This window comes from Rhinolophus hipposideros (genome assembly GCF_964194185.1).
Source record: "Rhinolophus hipposideros genome assembly, chromosome: 2".
Taxonomy (NCBI): domain Eukaryota; kingdom Metazoa; phylum Chordata; class Mammalia; order Chiroptera; family Rhinolophidae; genus Rhinolophus; species Rhinolophus hipposideros.
In genome coordinates this window covers 15,278,089-15,292,019 of record NC_138048.1, presented here as the reverse complement: position 1 = coordinate 15,292,019, position 13,931 = coordinate 15,278,089, and the positions used below count along the sequence as shown (strand labels likewise).

The 13,931-nt window shown below is 37.5% G+C and overlaps 1 protein-coding gene across 8 annotated transcripts in view; it reads left to right on the top strand.

Annotated features, from left to right (window-relative positions):
• ROBO1 (roundabout guidance receptor 1) overlaps window positions 1-13,931 on the top strand; it is a 1,124,592-nt gene that overhangs the window by 1,093,975 nt on the left and 16,686 nt on the right. For all 8 annotated transcript variants that reach the window (XM_081074401.1, XM_081074396.1, XM_081074400.1 and 5 more), the window contains one exon: window positions 13,133-13,539. In XM_081074401.1, coding sequence (XP_080930527.1) covers window positions 13,133-13,539 — 407 coding nt within the window. The remainder of the gene's footprint in view (window positions 1-13,132; window positions 13,540-13,931) is intronic.

The following is a 13,931-nucleotide window of genomic DNA, read 5'->3' as shown; positions in this document are numbered from 1 at the left end:
AGGCTAATAGATGCCATTAGTTCTGAAATACCTTAGGATTCTTCCTTCATTCTCTCGCATTACCTATTTCCCTGCCATTCCCTTCTGTGTTACAAGTGGTACCCAATATCTTCTTCTTAGCACGCCTCTTCTATTGTGTTCTTTTATGTCATCCTCTCTAACTTGCTCAAAAACAATAAAAAATTAGTTTACCTTTATCTGTCTTTACTTTTTAGCCTCTTCCTTTCTATTCAGTCCTTTCTCTTCACTGTCAATCCTACTATTTTTGAAACTTTCCTTAGCTCCACTTCTAGTTATCATGCTCTCCTTCCCTTCTATTCCTTAGGGTTGTTTAACCACTTCTTTCTACCTAAGTCCCATTCACACTTCAGCCCACTGCATTTTGGCATCTACCATTTTGCTTCCAGCAGTCTACTGAAAGTAACCTCCTAAAGGTCATCTAAACGCTTCTCAGCCTTTATCAGATGTAACCTTTATGCAGTGATGGCAGTTTTTAGAAGTTGTTGTGAGAATCACATGAGACAATGTGTGTATAGTACATGAAGCAGGGTAAATATTCAAAAAATATTAATTCCCTAATGTCCTCACCCTTATGCTAGCACTCCATTACTTGGTTCAGCTATTATTTATATTCTTCTGATGGCTTTCAAATTCATTTAACCATCCCAGCTCTTTTTATTGAGCACTGTGATATTTTCACTTGGACATCTCAGATTACACATGTCCAAAACCAAACTCTTTGTCCTTGCACTTGACCTTTCAAATGTGTTTTTTTCTCCTCCTTTGTTGGCTATCTTATTTAGAATTATCAATCCTTTTTTATCTGACCAATGTGTTAAAAATAAAATAGCTAAAGGAATGGCCAAAATTATTTTTAAAAACTTTCTCATTTTGAAATCAACTTAGTTAGTCTACTGTTTAATGTTTTCTGTTGTCTTCCTACCATTCCCCAATTAAATTATTCACCAAGTCCCTGCAGCTTTACCTCCAAAATACCTTGTGATTTTGTTCATTTGCTGTTCTTACGGCTGCTAGGGCAGGCGATCAGTCTGTACTGCCGTATCCTTAAACTGATCTTCACTTTTCTTCTCTCTCCCATTTTTGGTCTACGCTCCACATTATATTTCTTTACACCCAAACCTTGTAATTTATTCCCCATTGAGAGTCATCTTACTATTTAGCCCTGTATTAAAAGCCTTTCACAATTCTTCCCCTTTTACTTCCTCTCTCCCTCCCAATTCTTCCACACTTCACTTTTCTAATTAATCTGTTTAAAATTCCTTGAATTTGTCTTCAAGTTACCAACACCCAGGTCAACAATGCCACTTCCTGGCCCACAGAGGACTGGTCTAGAGCTAGCAGGAGGGGAAGGCCACTCTTGCCTCAATGGCCATCACCAAAATGCCCAACTCACTTAGGGTCCTCACTAAGCACATGTGTCTTACACATGCTCTTTCTTTGATTGCCTGGCAAGCACTTCTCATCATCTTTCTAAGTCCTTTTCAAATGTCCCCTCTGTGTGAAACTTCCTTGTGGTTGCCTAGCGAAATCAGCCAATCCTTTTCTTTATTCTTCACAATGGTCTGTTCACAACCCTGCTATCATACTAATCAGTGTTTAGGTTTCATTAGCATTTGCTTATTTGTATCTCTGTTTCAATATTTAACTTAAAAGCTCTTTGAGGTCAGATCTCATGTTTTACTCATGTTGTTGAGTTCCACAAAGCTTTCTTCAGTAAGTATTTGATTAATGGAATCTGATACTACAGGAGAATTTTGGAGTCGACCTACTCCTGCTGTTTTAGGGGGATGAATACTTGTATGAACTCAATGTGGACATGTATAATTGGAAAATGCATTGGGTACCTGCACTTAAAAATCTTATTTGTCTCAGTTCAGCCCTTTTAAAATGTATGATTTTCAGTACCTTTTCATTAAAGGTACTAAGAATTTTATTTCCAGGATTATTGCTGGAAATAACACTAGGCACTAATAAAAAGTAGATAAAAGCCCATTAAACACAAAACTATTACTGCTCTTTTGTGATGAAGATATAATCGATGTGGTTATATAGAAGTTTTTGACAATAAAGATACACAAAATGAGAATATAAAAATATCAGTGATCTACGTAGCCAGAAATAGTCACTGTTATGACCTCAAGTAAAGATCCTTTCAGTTTTTCATCTTTATATATACTCACATTGCTTTGACTTCATGATATGCCAATATTATTTTATAAGCTATTCTTTTCACTGAGCAGTCTATTCTTCCATGTGAATATTTTTTTTTATTTAGATACTCATGTTAAACAAATGTGCACTGTAATTTATTTAAACTCTTCCTTAATGTTGCACATTAAATCACATGCCTACTTCTTTGATGCTATATACCATGCTATAATTCCCATGTCTAGTTAAGTCCTTGAGCGAAACGTCTTCTCAAAGCCTTCATCTACTCAAATGGCTACCCTATCAGTAGTTGACTTCTGCTTCTCATCATCCTGCCATTCTCCTGAGGATGCAATCATTAAAAATAGATAGATATTTCTCTACAGATTTCATTTTAGAGCATCAGATCCTTATATCCAAGCACTTGCTACTACATATTTTTACTGCTTAACATCACTCAGAGTGATATACATATCTCCCTCCAGTCATAAAGGCACTTTCCTACTTCTGACAGCCGTTTTCTCTGCCCACATTTCTGTAATGGTCCATAAGTGGGCTCGTTGCCTTTAGCCTTGCCCCTTCTTCAATCTATTCTCCCTGCTGCAGACTGTACAGAGGCATTTTCCTAAAATGCAACACTGATGAAGTCTCCAAATTGCTTAAAATTTCTCAACAGCTTTCCATTTCCCTTAGAATAAAGGCAAGCTTCCTTCCTATAGCAATCAGGGCCCTTTGTGATCTGACCCCTGTGTGCCTTCTCATCCTTACCCATTGCCACTCCCCTCCTCACTGTTCCTGTTGCCTCCACTCGAAGTTTCTTCCAATTCCTGAATGACCAGTGTTCTCACCCACCTCGTTGTCTTTCCACATACCGTCCCATCTTCCTGGAACAGCATTCTCCCCTCTCTTTTTTGGAGCTAACATTTATGTATCCTTTAGCTCCAAGATTAAGTGGCAGATACTCTCCACAGAATCTTTCCCTGATGTCCAACTCTGAGACAGGACCAAATTCTGTGTGTGCCCACAATACCCTAGACATCCCTGGTCATGGAGCTTTGTGAACACTGCATTGTCATTGTATATTTCATTGTCTTTCTCTTCCACTGGACTATGAGTCCCTTCAGGCAAGGAACATATTGATTTAGCTGAATTTCTAACATTGTCTCACTTCTGCCACATTCTGTTGGTCACAGCACTCTCAGGTTCCACTAGGATCCAGGAGTGTAGAAGTAAATTCCCTCTCGTGACGGGGGATTGGCAGGTTCTCAGCCTCAGAAAGCATTTGGGATGTTTATTGATTAGGGACCTATATAAACAGTGTGATTTATATTAATAAGAAATAGAACTAAGACCATTATAACACTGCAATATTTAATTAGATAAATATTTCAGAATTCCATTATTATGGATAGTTCAATTTTGGCATTCTAATAAACTTCTAGGATATTCCATTTTTGTCTAAAACTAGATAAACTAGGTGATCAACATAACAGTAAGCTTTCTTCTCTCTTTCAGACAATAACTATGAAAATAATATAATTAAACTTATTTTCATGTATCGTTTTAAGAAGAGTCTGGTCCTATTGAGTTTACTGTAGTTGATAGTAAATAAAATTTACTTTTCTCTTGAAAAATAAAAGTTATTTTCATGTATCTAATAGGAAAATTCCTGATAATTTTTTTTTAATATAGACAAATTGAGTATGATATAGTTGGAAGGAAAAAAAAGTAAGAAGGCAAAGGGAAATTAAATACCTTGCATATTTACTAACCAGGTAATGGTTAGCTATATGAGATATTAAAGCTACACCAGTTTCAGAAAAAAAATTCAAACATATGCATTTCCTCCTTTTTGTCTTTAGCCTGGTAAAAAATATGTGATGAACTGTATAAACACCTGCTTTCATAAATTAATGGCATCGTTCTCTTCTTTTCTTGAACATGTTAGAAGGTGGAAGGTCATTTGTGGCAAGTCCCACTTGAGTGCAGCATCTTGAAATAGCTTTTTGTTTTCAAATAGAATATATTACATATTTCAAACAGTACATGTTTATCACACATTCCTTGGGCTTGCTTTATTTACAGATGGTTCGAATAAATTTTTCTGTCTTTCTAAAGCATTTCCACAGGGTGGTAATAGTTAAAAGCCATCCCTTGTTTAACAGGAAGATGTTTGTACTCTGCAGAATGTGAATTAATCCAAATACAACAATGCTGGCATCCTTTCATGGTGAAGTGGGCTCTTCTACATCCCTTACTGATGGTCAAAATAGGCCCTTTTGTGCTAATAGTCTTACATGTCTTTAAAAAGAGAACTTTTTGTGGTATTTTAGATGAGCATGCTGACAAAGACTGTAAATTGACTTTTAAGTATGGCATTTTATTACAATTTAAATTAGACAAAGGTTTTCCTGCTATGTGTACAACACACACCATATTGAAGCAATTATCCATTTTAATCTCTTAAATAATTTCAGCTTTAGCACATTTTTCATATTTCTTCTAGTGCCACACACAGATACATTAGAAACCACCCACATATAAAAAATAACACATTATATTTTAAAAACTCTGTGCGTATATCTATATATGTATATTCATGTATATATATGCACACATAGTGTGTGTATATATTACATTTATGTGTATGTATGTGTATATACATATGTGTATGAATATATTTGTAATAACATCATTCTTTGAAGTAAGGTCATGACCTTGAAAATGAAATGCGGGATTAAATTCTAAACTTGAGACATCATCAAAATGGCAGCATGAGGTAAGCCTCTGTAAATCTCCCCTAGAATTTACAACAAATCAAACAACTGTAACTCCACAAAGGACTCCCTGCACAGCAGACAGGCAAGACGAAGAGGGCCACTACTGAATTCATCCAAAGATGGGCCAATCGCACAAGCGGGGAGGAGGGAAGGGAGAAGTGTGGAGACAGAGCCACGTGGGCGCAGGGCGCAGACCTAGCTCAGTGCTCCGAGCTCGCTGCATCCCGGAACTACCGCAGCTGCGAGACAGGGAAGAACTCGGACTACTAGCGCTCCGTTTATGGCCCACAGGGCTGAGGGGACAGCATATAACACAGCTGAAGTCAACTCTCACGGCAGAGACCTCGGAGAAAATACTGAGGGAAGAAGGCTGAAAATGGTGCTTTAAGCCCTCATTGCCACAGAGAACAGAAACCTTAGGCACTGAGACTAGCCGCCCTCTCCCTACCCTCCTAAAGCTCTCCCCACCTCCACCTGTCCAGTGCTAGAAGTGGAACAGTAGCAGTGTCACATCAAAAGAACAGAATATTTGCAGTTCTGAAAACTGTGGACCACAGACACAGATTCGCAGCCCAACTAGTTCCGGCAGGAAGGAGAGAGCTATGCAAACAGGACCACCATTTCTCTGGGCCACCTCACACAACTCACCCTGCCCCTATCCTCACCTATCTGGACGGATCCCTGTAGGAGTAAACAGAACTGCTGAAACATATGGTCTCTGAATCTGGTGCAGGAAGACCTTTGGAACTTCAAAAGCTCTCCACGTACCCAGACGGACATTGTGCTCTGTGACCCAGGCGAACTATTAACAGAGGAGAAGCCTGACTCCCAGGGAATCTCCCTATTGTGTAAGAAGCTGGAATAGTGCAGAGAAAATATAGCACTACTGTGTGAGAGAGAAAAAAGGCTGCAGTCGGAAAGAAAATAAAACATTCTACCCACAAGTACTACAAAACGAAAGACCTCTTCCTATCAACCTGTTGCAAAAGCCACTCCTGTAGATGTCTAGGAAGAGAAATAGTAAATCAGTAATTGCCGTGAATAACCAAGGCAACAAGACAGCTCACAAAGAAAATGAAAAGTCTTCAGAAAAGGAACTTAAAGATATGGAAATATGTGACTTAAATGACAGAGAATTCAAGATTGCAGTTCTGAAAAAAATCAATGAGATGCAAGAAAACACAGAAAGGCAGTTTAATGAACTCAGAAACACAATCAAAGAACAACATGAGCGTTTTACCAAAGAGATTGAAATTTTAAAAAAGAACCGAATAGAATTTCTGGAGATTAAGAACTCAATAGAAGAAATTAAGAAAAATAGCCAGCTTAGGAAGTAGAGTTGACCAGATGGAGGAAAGAATCAGTGACATCGAAGATAAAAACCTGGAAATTGCACGGATGGAAGAAGAAAGAGACTTGAGACTTAACAGAAATGAAAGAACTCTACAAAAACTTTCTGACTGCATCAGAAAGAGCAATATAAGAATAATGGGCATACCAGAAGGAGAAGAAAGAGAGAAAGGAACAGAGAATATATTCAAAGAAATTGTCGATGAGAACTTCCCAAACTTGTGGACAGAACTGGATCCTAGAATCCAAGAAGCAAATAGAACACCTAATTATCTCAATCCCAACAGACATTCTCCAAGGCACATTGTATTGAAGCTGTCTAAAATCAACAATAAAGAAAGAATCCTCAAGGCAGCCAAGGAAAAGAAGACGGTAACCTTCAAAGGAAAGCCCATTAGATTATCATCAGATTTTTCAGCAGTAACTTTACAAGCCAGGAGCGTGTGGAACCAAATATTCAAACTATTGAAAGAGAGAAATTATGAGCCAAGAACTGTATCCAGCAAAGATATCCTTTAGCTATGAAGGAGTAATAAAGACCTATCCAGACATATTGAAGTTGAGGGAATTTTCTAATACATGACCTGCACTATAAGAAATACTAATCATCAACAGGGAGAATTTGTGGCAACCAAAACATAAAAAGGGGGAGAGTAGAGGCCTGTACTGGAATATGGGAATGAAGAAAGTAAGAATGCTGAAGAAAATGGAATACTCTAAATATGAAGCTTTCTTTTACATAAACTTAAGGGTAACCACTCAAAAAAAAAAAATCCAGAACTGAAATATATACTGTAATAAAGGAAGAAACAGAGGGAAACATCATAGAATACCACCACACAGAAATAATAGACAACAACGAAAGATCAAAGAAACAATGCAGACACAACCTTACCAGAAAACTAAAGATAAAATGACAGGAAATCTTCACGTATCAATATTCACGCTAAATGTCAATGGACTGAACTCACCAATAAAAAGGCACAGAGTAGCAGATTGGATCAGACAACTAAACCCAACCACATGCTGTCTCCAAGAGACACATCTCAGCTACAAGGACAAGCATAGACTCAAAGTGAAAGGGTGGAAATTGACACTCCAAGCAAATGGTATCCAGAGAAAATTAGGTGTATCCATACTGATATCAGATGAAACAGACTTCAGGGTGAAAAGATAACAAGAGACAAAGATTTTTCATAATGGAAAAGGGGACTATACAACAAGAAGACATAACAGTCATCAATATTTATGCCCCCAATCAGGGAGCACCGAAATATACCAAGCAACTACTAACAGAACTAAAGGGAGAAATTGACTAAAACACAATTATACTACGGGATTTAAACACATCATTGACAGCTATGGATAGATGATCCAAACAGATAATAAATAACAAAATAGCAGCCCTAAATGACACATTAGATGAAATGGACGTAATTGACATATATAAGGCACTTCATCCTAAAACATCAGACTGTATATTTTTTCCTAGTGTACATGGAACATTCTCAAGGATAGACCATATATTGGGACATAAAATCAGCCTCAGCAAATTTAAGAAGATTGAAATCATACCAACCATATTCTCTGATCACAAGGCTTTGAAATTGGATATCAACTGCAAAAAGAAAGCAGGAAAAACCACAAATACATGGAGATTAAACAACATACTATTAAAGAACGACCAGGTCAAAGAAGAAATTAGATCAAAAGACACATAGAAACAAATGACAATGAAAATACATCCTACCAAAATTTTTGGGATGCAGCGAAAGCAGTTTTAAGAGGGAAATTTATATCATTACAGGCCTATCTGAAGAAACAAGAAAAATAAATAATCTCATGTTACACCTTAAAGAACTACAAAAAGGAGAACAAATGAAACCCAACGTCAGCAGAAAAAGGGGAAGTTATCACAGACACCACAAAAATACGAAGGATCATCCAAGAATACTATGAAGGAGTATATGCCACCAAATTCAATAACCTAGAAGAAATGGACAAGTTCTTAGAAACAGATAGCCTTCCTAGGCTGAACCATGAAGAACTGGAAAATCTAAACAGACCGATCACCAGTAACAAAATTGAATCAGTCATCCAACACCTTCCCAAAAGCAAAAGTCTGGGACCAGATGGCTTCACTAGTGAATTCTACCAAACCTTCAAGGAGGATCTAATACCAATCCTGCTCAAACTCTTCCAAAATTTGAAGAAGAGACAGTACTTCCTAACTCATTTTATGAGGCCAACATTACCCTGATACGGAAACCTGGTAAGTACAACACAAAAAAAGAGAACTAAAGACCAATATCTCTGATGAATACAGATGCAAAAATCCTAAACAAAATTCTAGCAAATCGAATACAACAATGCATTAAAAAGATTATTCATCACAACCAAGTGCGGTTCATCCCTGGGGCAAAAGGTTGGTTCAATATCCGCAAATCCATCAATGTGATACATCACATAAATAAAATGAAGGACAAAAATCGTATGATTATGTCAATTGATGCAGAAAAAGCATTTGACGAGATACAATATCCATTTATGAATAAAACTCTTAATATAAATAGGTATAGAAGGAAAATACCTTAACATAATAAAGGCCATATATGACAAACCTTCAGATAATCTCATAATTAATAGTGAAAAACTGAAGCCCTTTGCTCTTCATTCAAGAACATGACAAGGCTGTCCCCTATCACCTCTGCTTTTCAACATAGTGTTGGAAGTCCTTGCCAGAGCAATCAGGCAAGAGAAAGAAATAAAAGGCATCCAAATTGGGAATGAAGAAGTTAAATTGTCACTCTTTGCAGATGACATGATGCTATATATAGAAAACCCTAAAGACTCTATCAAAAAGCTATTAGAAACAATCGTCGAATATAAGGAAAGTTGCCGGCTACAAAATCAACGTACAAAAGTCCATTGCATTCCTATATACTAACAATGAAATCTCAGAAAAAGAGATAGAAAAAACAATTCCTTTTGCAATTGCAGCAAAAAGAACAAAATACCTAGGAATAAACTTAACCAAGGATGTGAAGGATTTATATGCTGAAAACTATAAGACATTTTTGAAAGAAATTGAAGAAGACACAAAGAAATGGAAAGACATTCCGTGCTCATGGATTGGAAGAATCAACATAGTTAAAATGGCCATATTACCCAAAGCAATATACAGATTTAATGCAATCCCCATCAAAATCCCAATGGCATTTTTTAAAGAAATAGAACAAAAACCATCAGATTTGTTTGGAACCACAAAAGACCCCAAATAGCCAAAGCAATATTAAGAAAAAAGAACAATACTGGAGGTATCACATTCCCTGACTTTAGCTTGTACTACATTGCTACAATAATCAAAACAGCATAGTATTGGCAGAAAAACAGACACACAGACAAATGGAATAGAATTGAGAACCCAGAAGTAAAACCACATAAATATGGACAGATAATTTTTGACAAAGAAGCAAAAAACATACAATGGAGAAAAGACAGCCTCTTTAATAAATGGTGCTGGGAGAATTGGATAGCCACATACAAAAGAATGAAACTGGACTGCTATCTGTCACCTGTACCAAAATTAACTCAAAATGTATCAAAGACTTAAGCATAAGACCTGACACAGTAAACTGCATTGAAGAAAACATAGGTACTAAACTTACGGACCTTGGTTTCAAAGAGCATTTCATGAATTTGACTCCAAAGGCAAGAGAAGTAAAAGCTAAAATAAACAAATGGGACTATATGAAACTTAAAAGCTTCTGCACAGCAAAAAAAAAACATCGACAAAATAAAGAGGCAACCAACTGAATGGGAGATTTTTACAAACAGTGCCTCCGATAAGGGGCTAATATCCAAAATATACAAGGAACTCATGAAACTCAACAACAAAAAAACAAACAACCCAGTTGAAAAATGGGCAGAGGACCTGAAGAGACATTTCTCCAAAGAGGACATACAAATGGCAAATAGACATATGAAAAAATGCTCAATATCAATTATCATCAGAGAAATGCAAATAAAAATCATAATGAGATATCACCTCACCCCAGTCAGAATGGCTATCATTAATAAGACAAATAGTAACAAGTGTTGGAGAGGCTGTGGACAAAAAGGAACCCTCTACAATGTTTGTGGGAATGCAGACTGGTACAGCCATTATGGAAGGCAGTGTGGAGGTTCCTCAAAAAATTACGAATAGAATTACCATATGACCCAGCAATCTCTCTCCTGGGTATCTACCCAAAATATCTGAAAACATTTATACATAAAGACACTTGTGCTCCAGTGTTCATTGCAGCTTTGTTTACTGTGGCCAAGACATGGAAACAACCAAAATGTCCTTCGATAGATGAATGGATAAAGAAGTTGTGGTATATATACACAATGGAATACTATTCGGGGTAAGAAAAGATGATATAGGAACATTTGTGACAGCATGGATGGATCTTGAGAGTATAATGCTAAGCGAAATAAGTTAGACAGAAAAAGCAGAGAACCCTACGATTTTAGTGATAAGTGGTATATAAACCAAAAACAACAAAAGAACAAGACAAGTGAGAAACAAAAACTCATGGACAGACAATAGTTTAGTGGTTACCAAAGGGTAAGGGGAGTGGGGGGTGGGAGATGAGTGTAAGGGGGATCAAGGATATGGTGATGGAAGGAGAACTGACTCTGGGTTGTGAACACACAATGGAATTTATAGATGATGTAATACAGAATTACATCTGTAATTTTACTAACAATTGTTACCCCAATAAATTAAAAAAAAAGAGAGAGACAAAATTCTAAACTTGATTCATATTAGTGGTGGGCACTTTGGCAAGGTCCTTAATTTTTCTGAGTTTTAATATCGTCATCTGTAAAATAATAAAAGAAGTACCTTGAAAAGTTGTGAGAATCAAATGAGTTAACATTGTAAAATATATGTAGTTAGAAAATAGGTGCTTAATTAATGAGTTAATTGTAATATTTTAACCATTTCTTTTTAATGGTTTTCCGTTTGTGTTAATAACACATGTTTATTGAAGTGTCTCAATCTATTGGGATAAAAAAACACAAACTTTTTCTTTGAACATCTGCCATCACACCCTAAAAACTGTACTATATTGAACTTCCCTTTTTCTCTTATAGTAGGTCCCTTCATTAAGTCTTGATCGGACCCAACGTTGTTTTGCTTGTATGCTTTCTTTTCATTTAAGACCCAGTCTTCTTCTTTGTAAAACTGTAATTGTGCACTTCCAGATAATCTTTCAGATTGCACATGTATGTAGCTATGTTGGCATGGAGTAAAAAAGGGGCATGGTCTGCTTTCAACCATTTCCCTCTCCCTCCGTCTTCCAGGTGCATTGTCCTAAGTGCTAAGGCAAGGACCAGGAAACAGAAACAGGGCCGACTGGATGAAGGTCCAGTCTTCCTTGGTTAGTGCTGACTATTGTATGTCGTCTGTGGGGATCATAGGATGGTGAAGGAAGAGGCTGGCACCAGCTGACTTCGTAAATGACAGGCGCAGTACTGGGCAGCTTCTCTAGGCATTTGTAGTCCCTAAACAATTGAGCCACATCTTCAAGTGGACTACCAGTTGTGATATGCATCTCTCTCTTAGTTTCCCAAGCCATGAAAGTCACCAGATGACACTAGGTCTTAATCGCATCTGTCATCCAACACTCGTGCTCAGGCTGTCAGGTCTGAGTGGACTCTGTCCTCTTTACTTCTCAGAAGCACAGGATTTGACGAGACTTTATCATGACCCTTCCAAATGATATTCCCATGCATGTCATCTCTTTAACCTTCGGGAGCACGTCACTGACTAAGCCATCCTCCAACTATTAGTAGAAGTCATTATATCTCTTCCCATTTTTCAGGCACTTTCCTACTTTAAGGGTTAATCTCTTGGTTTTTTCCTTCCTTGGGAATAATTTCTTTCCAGAAACCTTGCTTTTCCCTAATGTCTTTCTTAGTCGTCTATGACTAAGATGAGTTTGGGTGATGGTGTGGAATGGTAGTAAATGGATTGCTTTGAACTAATTTGTTCTCCAGGTTGGTGGAGGGATGGTTGAAACCAGTTATTGGTAACTCAGTGAACTTAAATTGTAGTATACTGTCTTATTTTGTCCTCAGCTTTAAGCATTTTGTTGAAAGACAGATTGGAATAATTGTAATAGCAATAGATTTGAAAATAGCAGATAACCTTTAGTGAAACTCCGAATTGAGTAACTCAGATGAAATGTTGCTTTTAGCACTCATAGCCTTTTGTCATATGCTGAATGTATAATTTTTTAATCCTGTGAAATTCTATCTCCATAGTCAGAATGAATGGGTATTTTTTTACAATGGTTAGAGTAGCAGTGAAGGAAAGGGAAAGTAACATGTTTTATACGTTTATGGAGCAATCTGTTTGAGGATTGATAGCTTTTGTCTTTGGTAATAATAAGCTGTCAATAATATCCAATATGCTATAGGACAAATACATGAGACAAATATATAGAACAAATGTGAAAATCAGTATTCTCTCCCCCTTTTTAGCTGAACATAATCCAAGTGATAAGACATAAGGAGACTTATAGATAGCTGAGTATATTTCTGTTTAACTTGAATCAAAAGGTGATCCAGTTGGGTTAAAAGCGCCTCTGGTTTTGAGGTAAATTTCTTACAACTCAAAACAAAACTTAGACATACTCTGATTTCCAGGTTTTGTTTTTGTTTATTTTTTTGCTGAATAAATAAGGCACATGGAAAGAAAGTTTCAATCATTGTGGTGTGAATTTCTTGGTTAACTATCCTTTTGTGAGCTGAGTCCTACGTGTTCATTTGCCTTCCTGCAGACGGCAGCCTGTAAGCCCCCCTCCACCTCCACGACCGATTTCCCCACCACATACCTACGGCTACATTTCAGGACCCCTGGTCTCAGATATGGATACGGATGTGCCCGAAGAGGAAGAGGACGAAGCTGACATGGAAGTGGCCAAGATGCAGACGAGAAGGCTTCTGTTACGCGGCCTGGAGCAGACCCCTGCCTCCAGCGTCGGGGACCTGGAGAGCTCTGTCACTGGATCCATGATCAACGGCTGGGGCTCAGCCTCGGAGGAGGACAACATTTCCAGTGGACGCTCCAGCGTTAGTTCTTCCGACGGCTCTTTTTTCACCGATGCCGACTTTGCCCAGGCGGTGGCCGCCGCAGCAGAGTATGCGGGTCTGAAAGTGGCACGACGTCAGATGCAGGATGCTGCTGGTAGGTTGTTCCCCTTCCATTGACCGGGAAAAGAGAACGCGCTGTGTGTGTGTGTGCCAGCCCCCCATTATCGCCTGTAACCTTATGTCCTGTGTGAAAGGCAGCGCTTCCTTGTTCCCCTTCTACATAAGGAAACCAAGGTCCAAGAATATGGCATAGCTTGATTATTCCCTTTGTCTTGGCAAGGAATTTTTTTTTTTAATCTTCCTTTTTATTTTTATTTAATAAATCATGTGATGTATGTGAAGCTATCTTAATATCTTCATTTTTAAGATCATAACAAATGTATATATATATATATATATATATGTATATATATATATATATATATATATATATAGAGAGAGAGAGAGAGAGAGAGAGAGAGAGAGAGAGAGAGAGAGAGAGAGAGA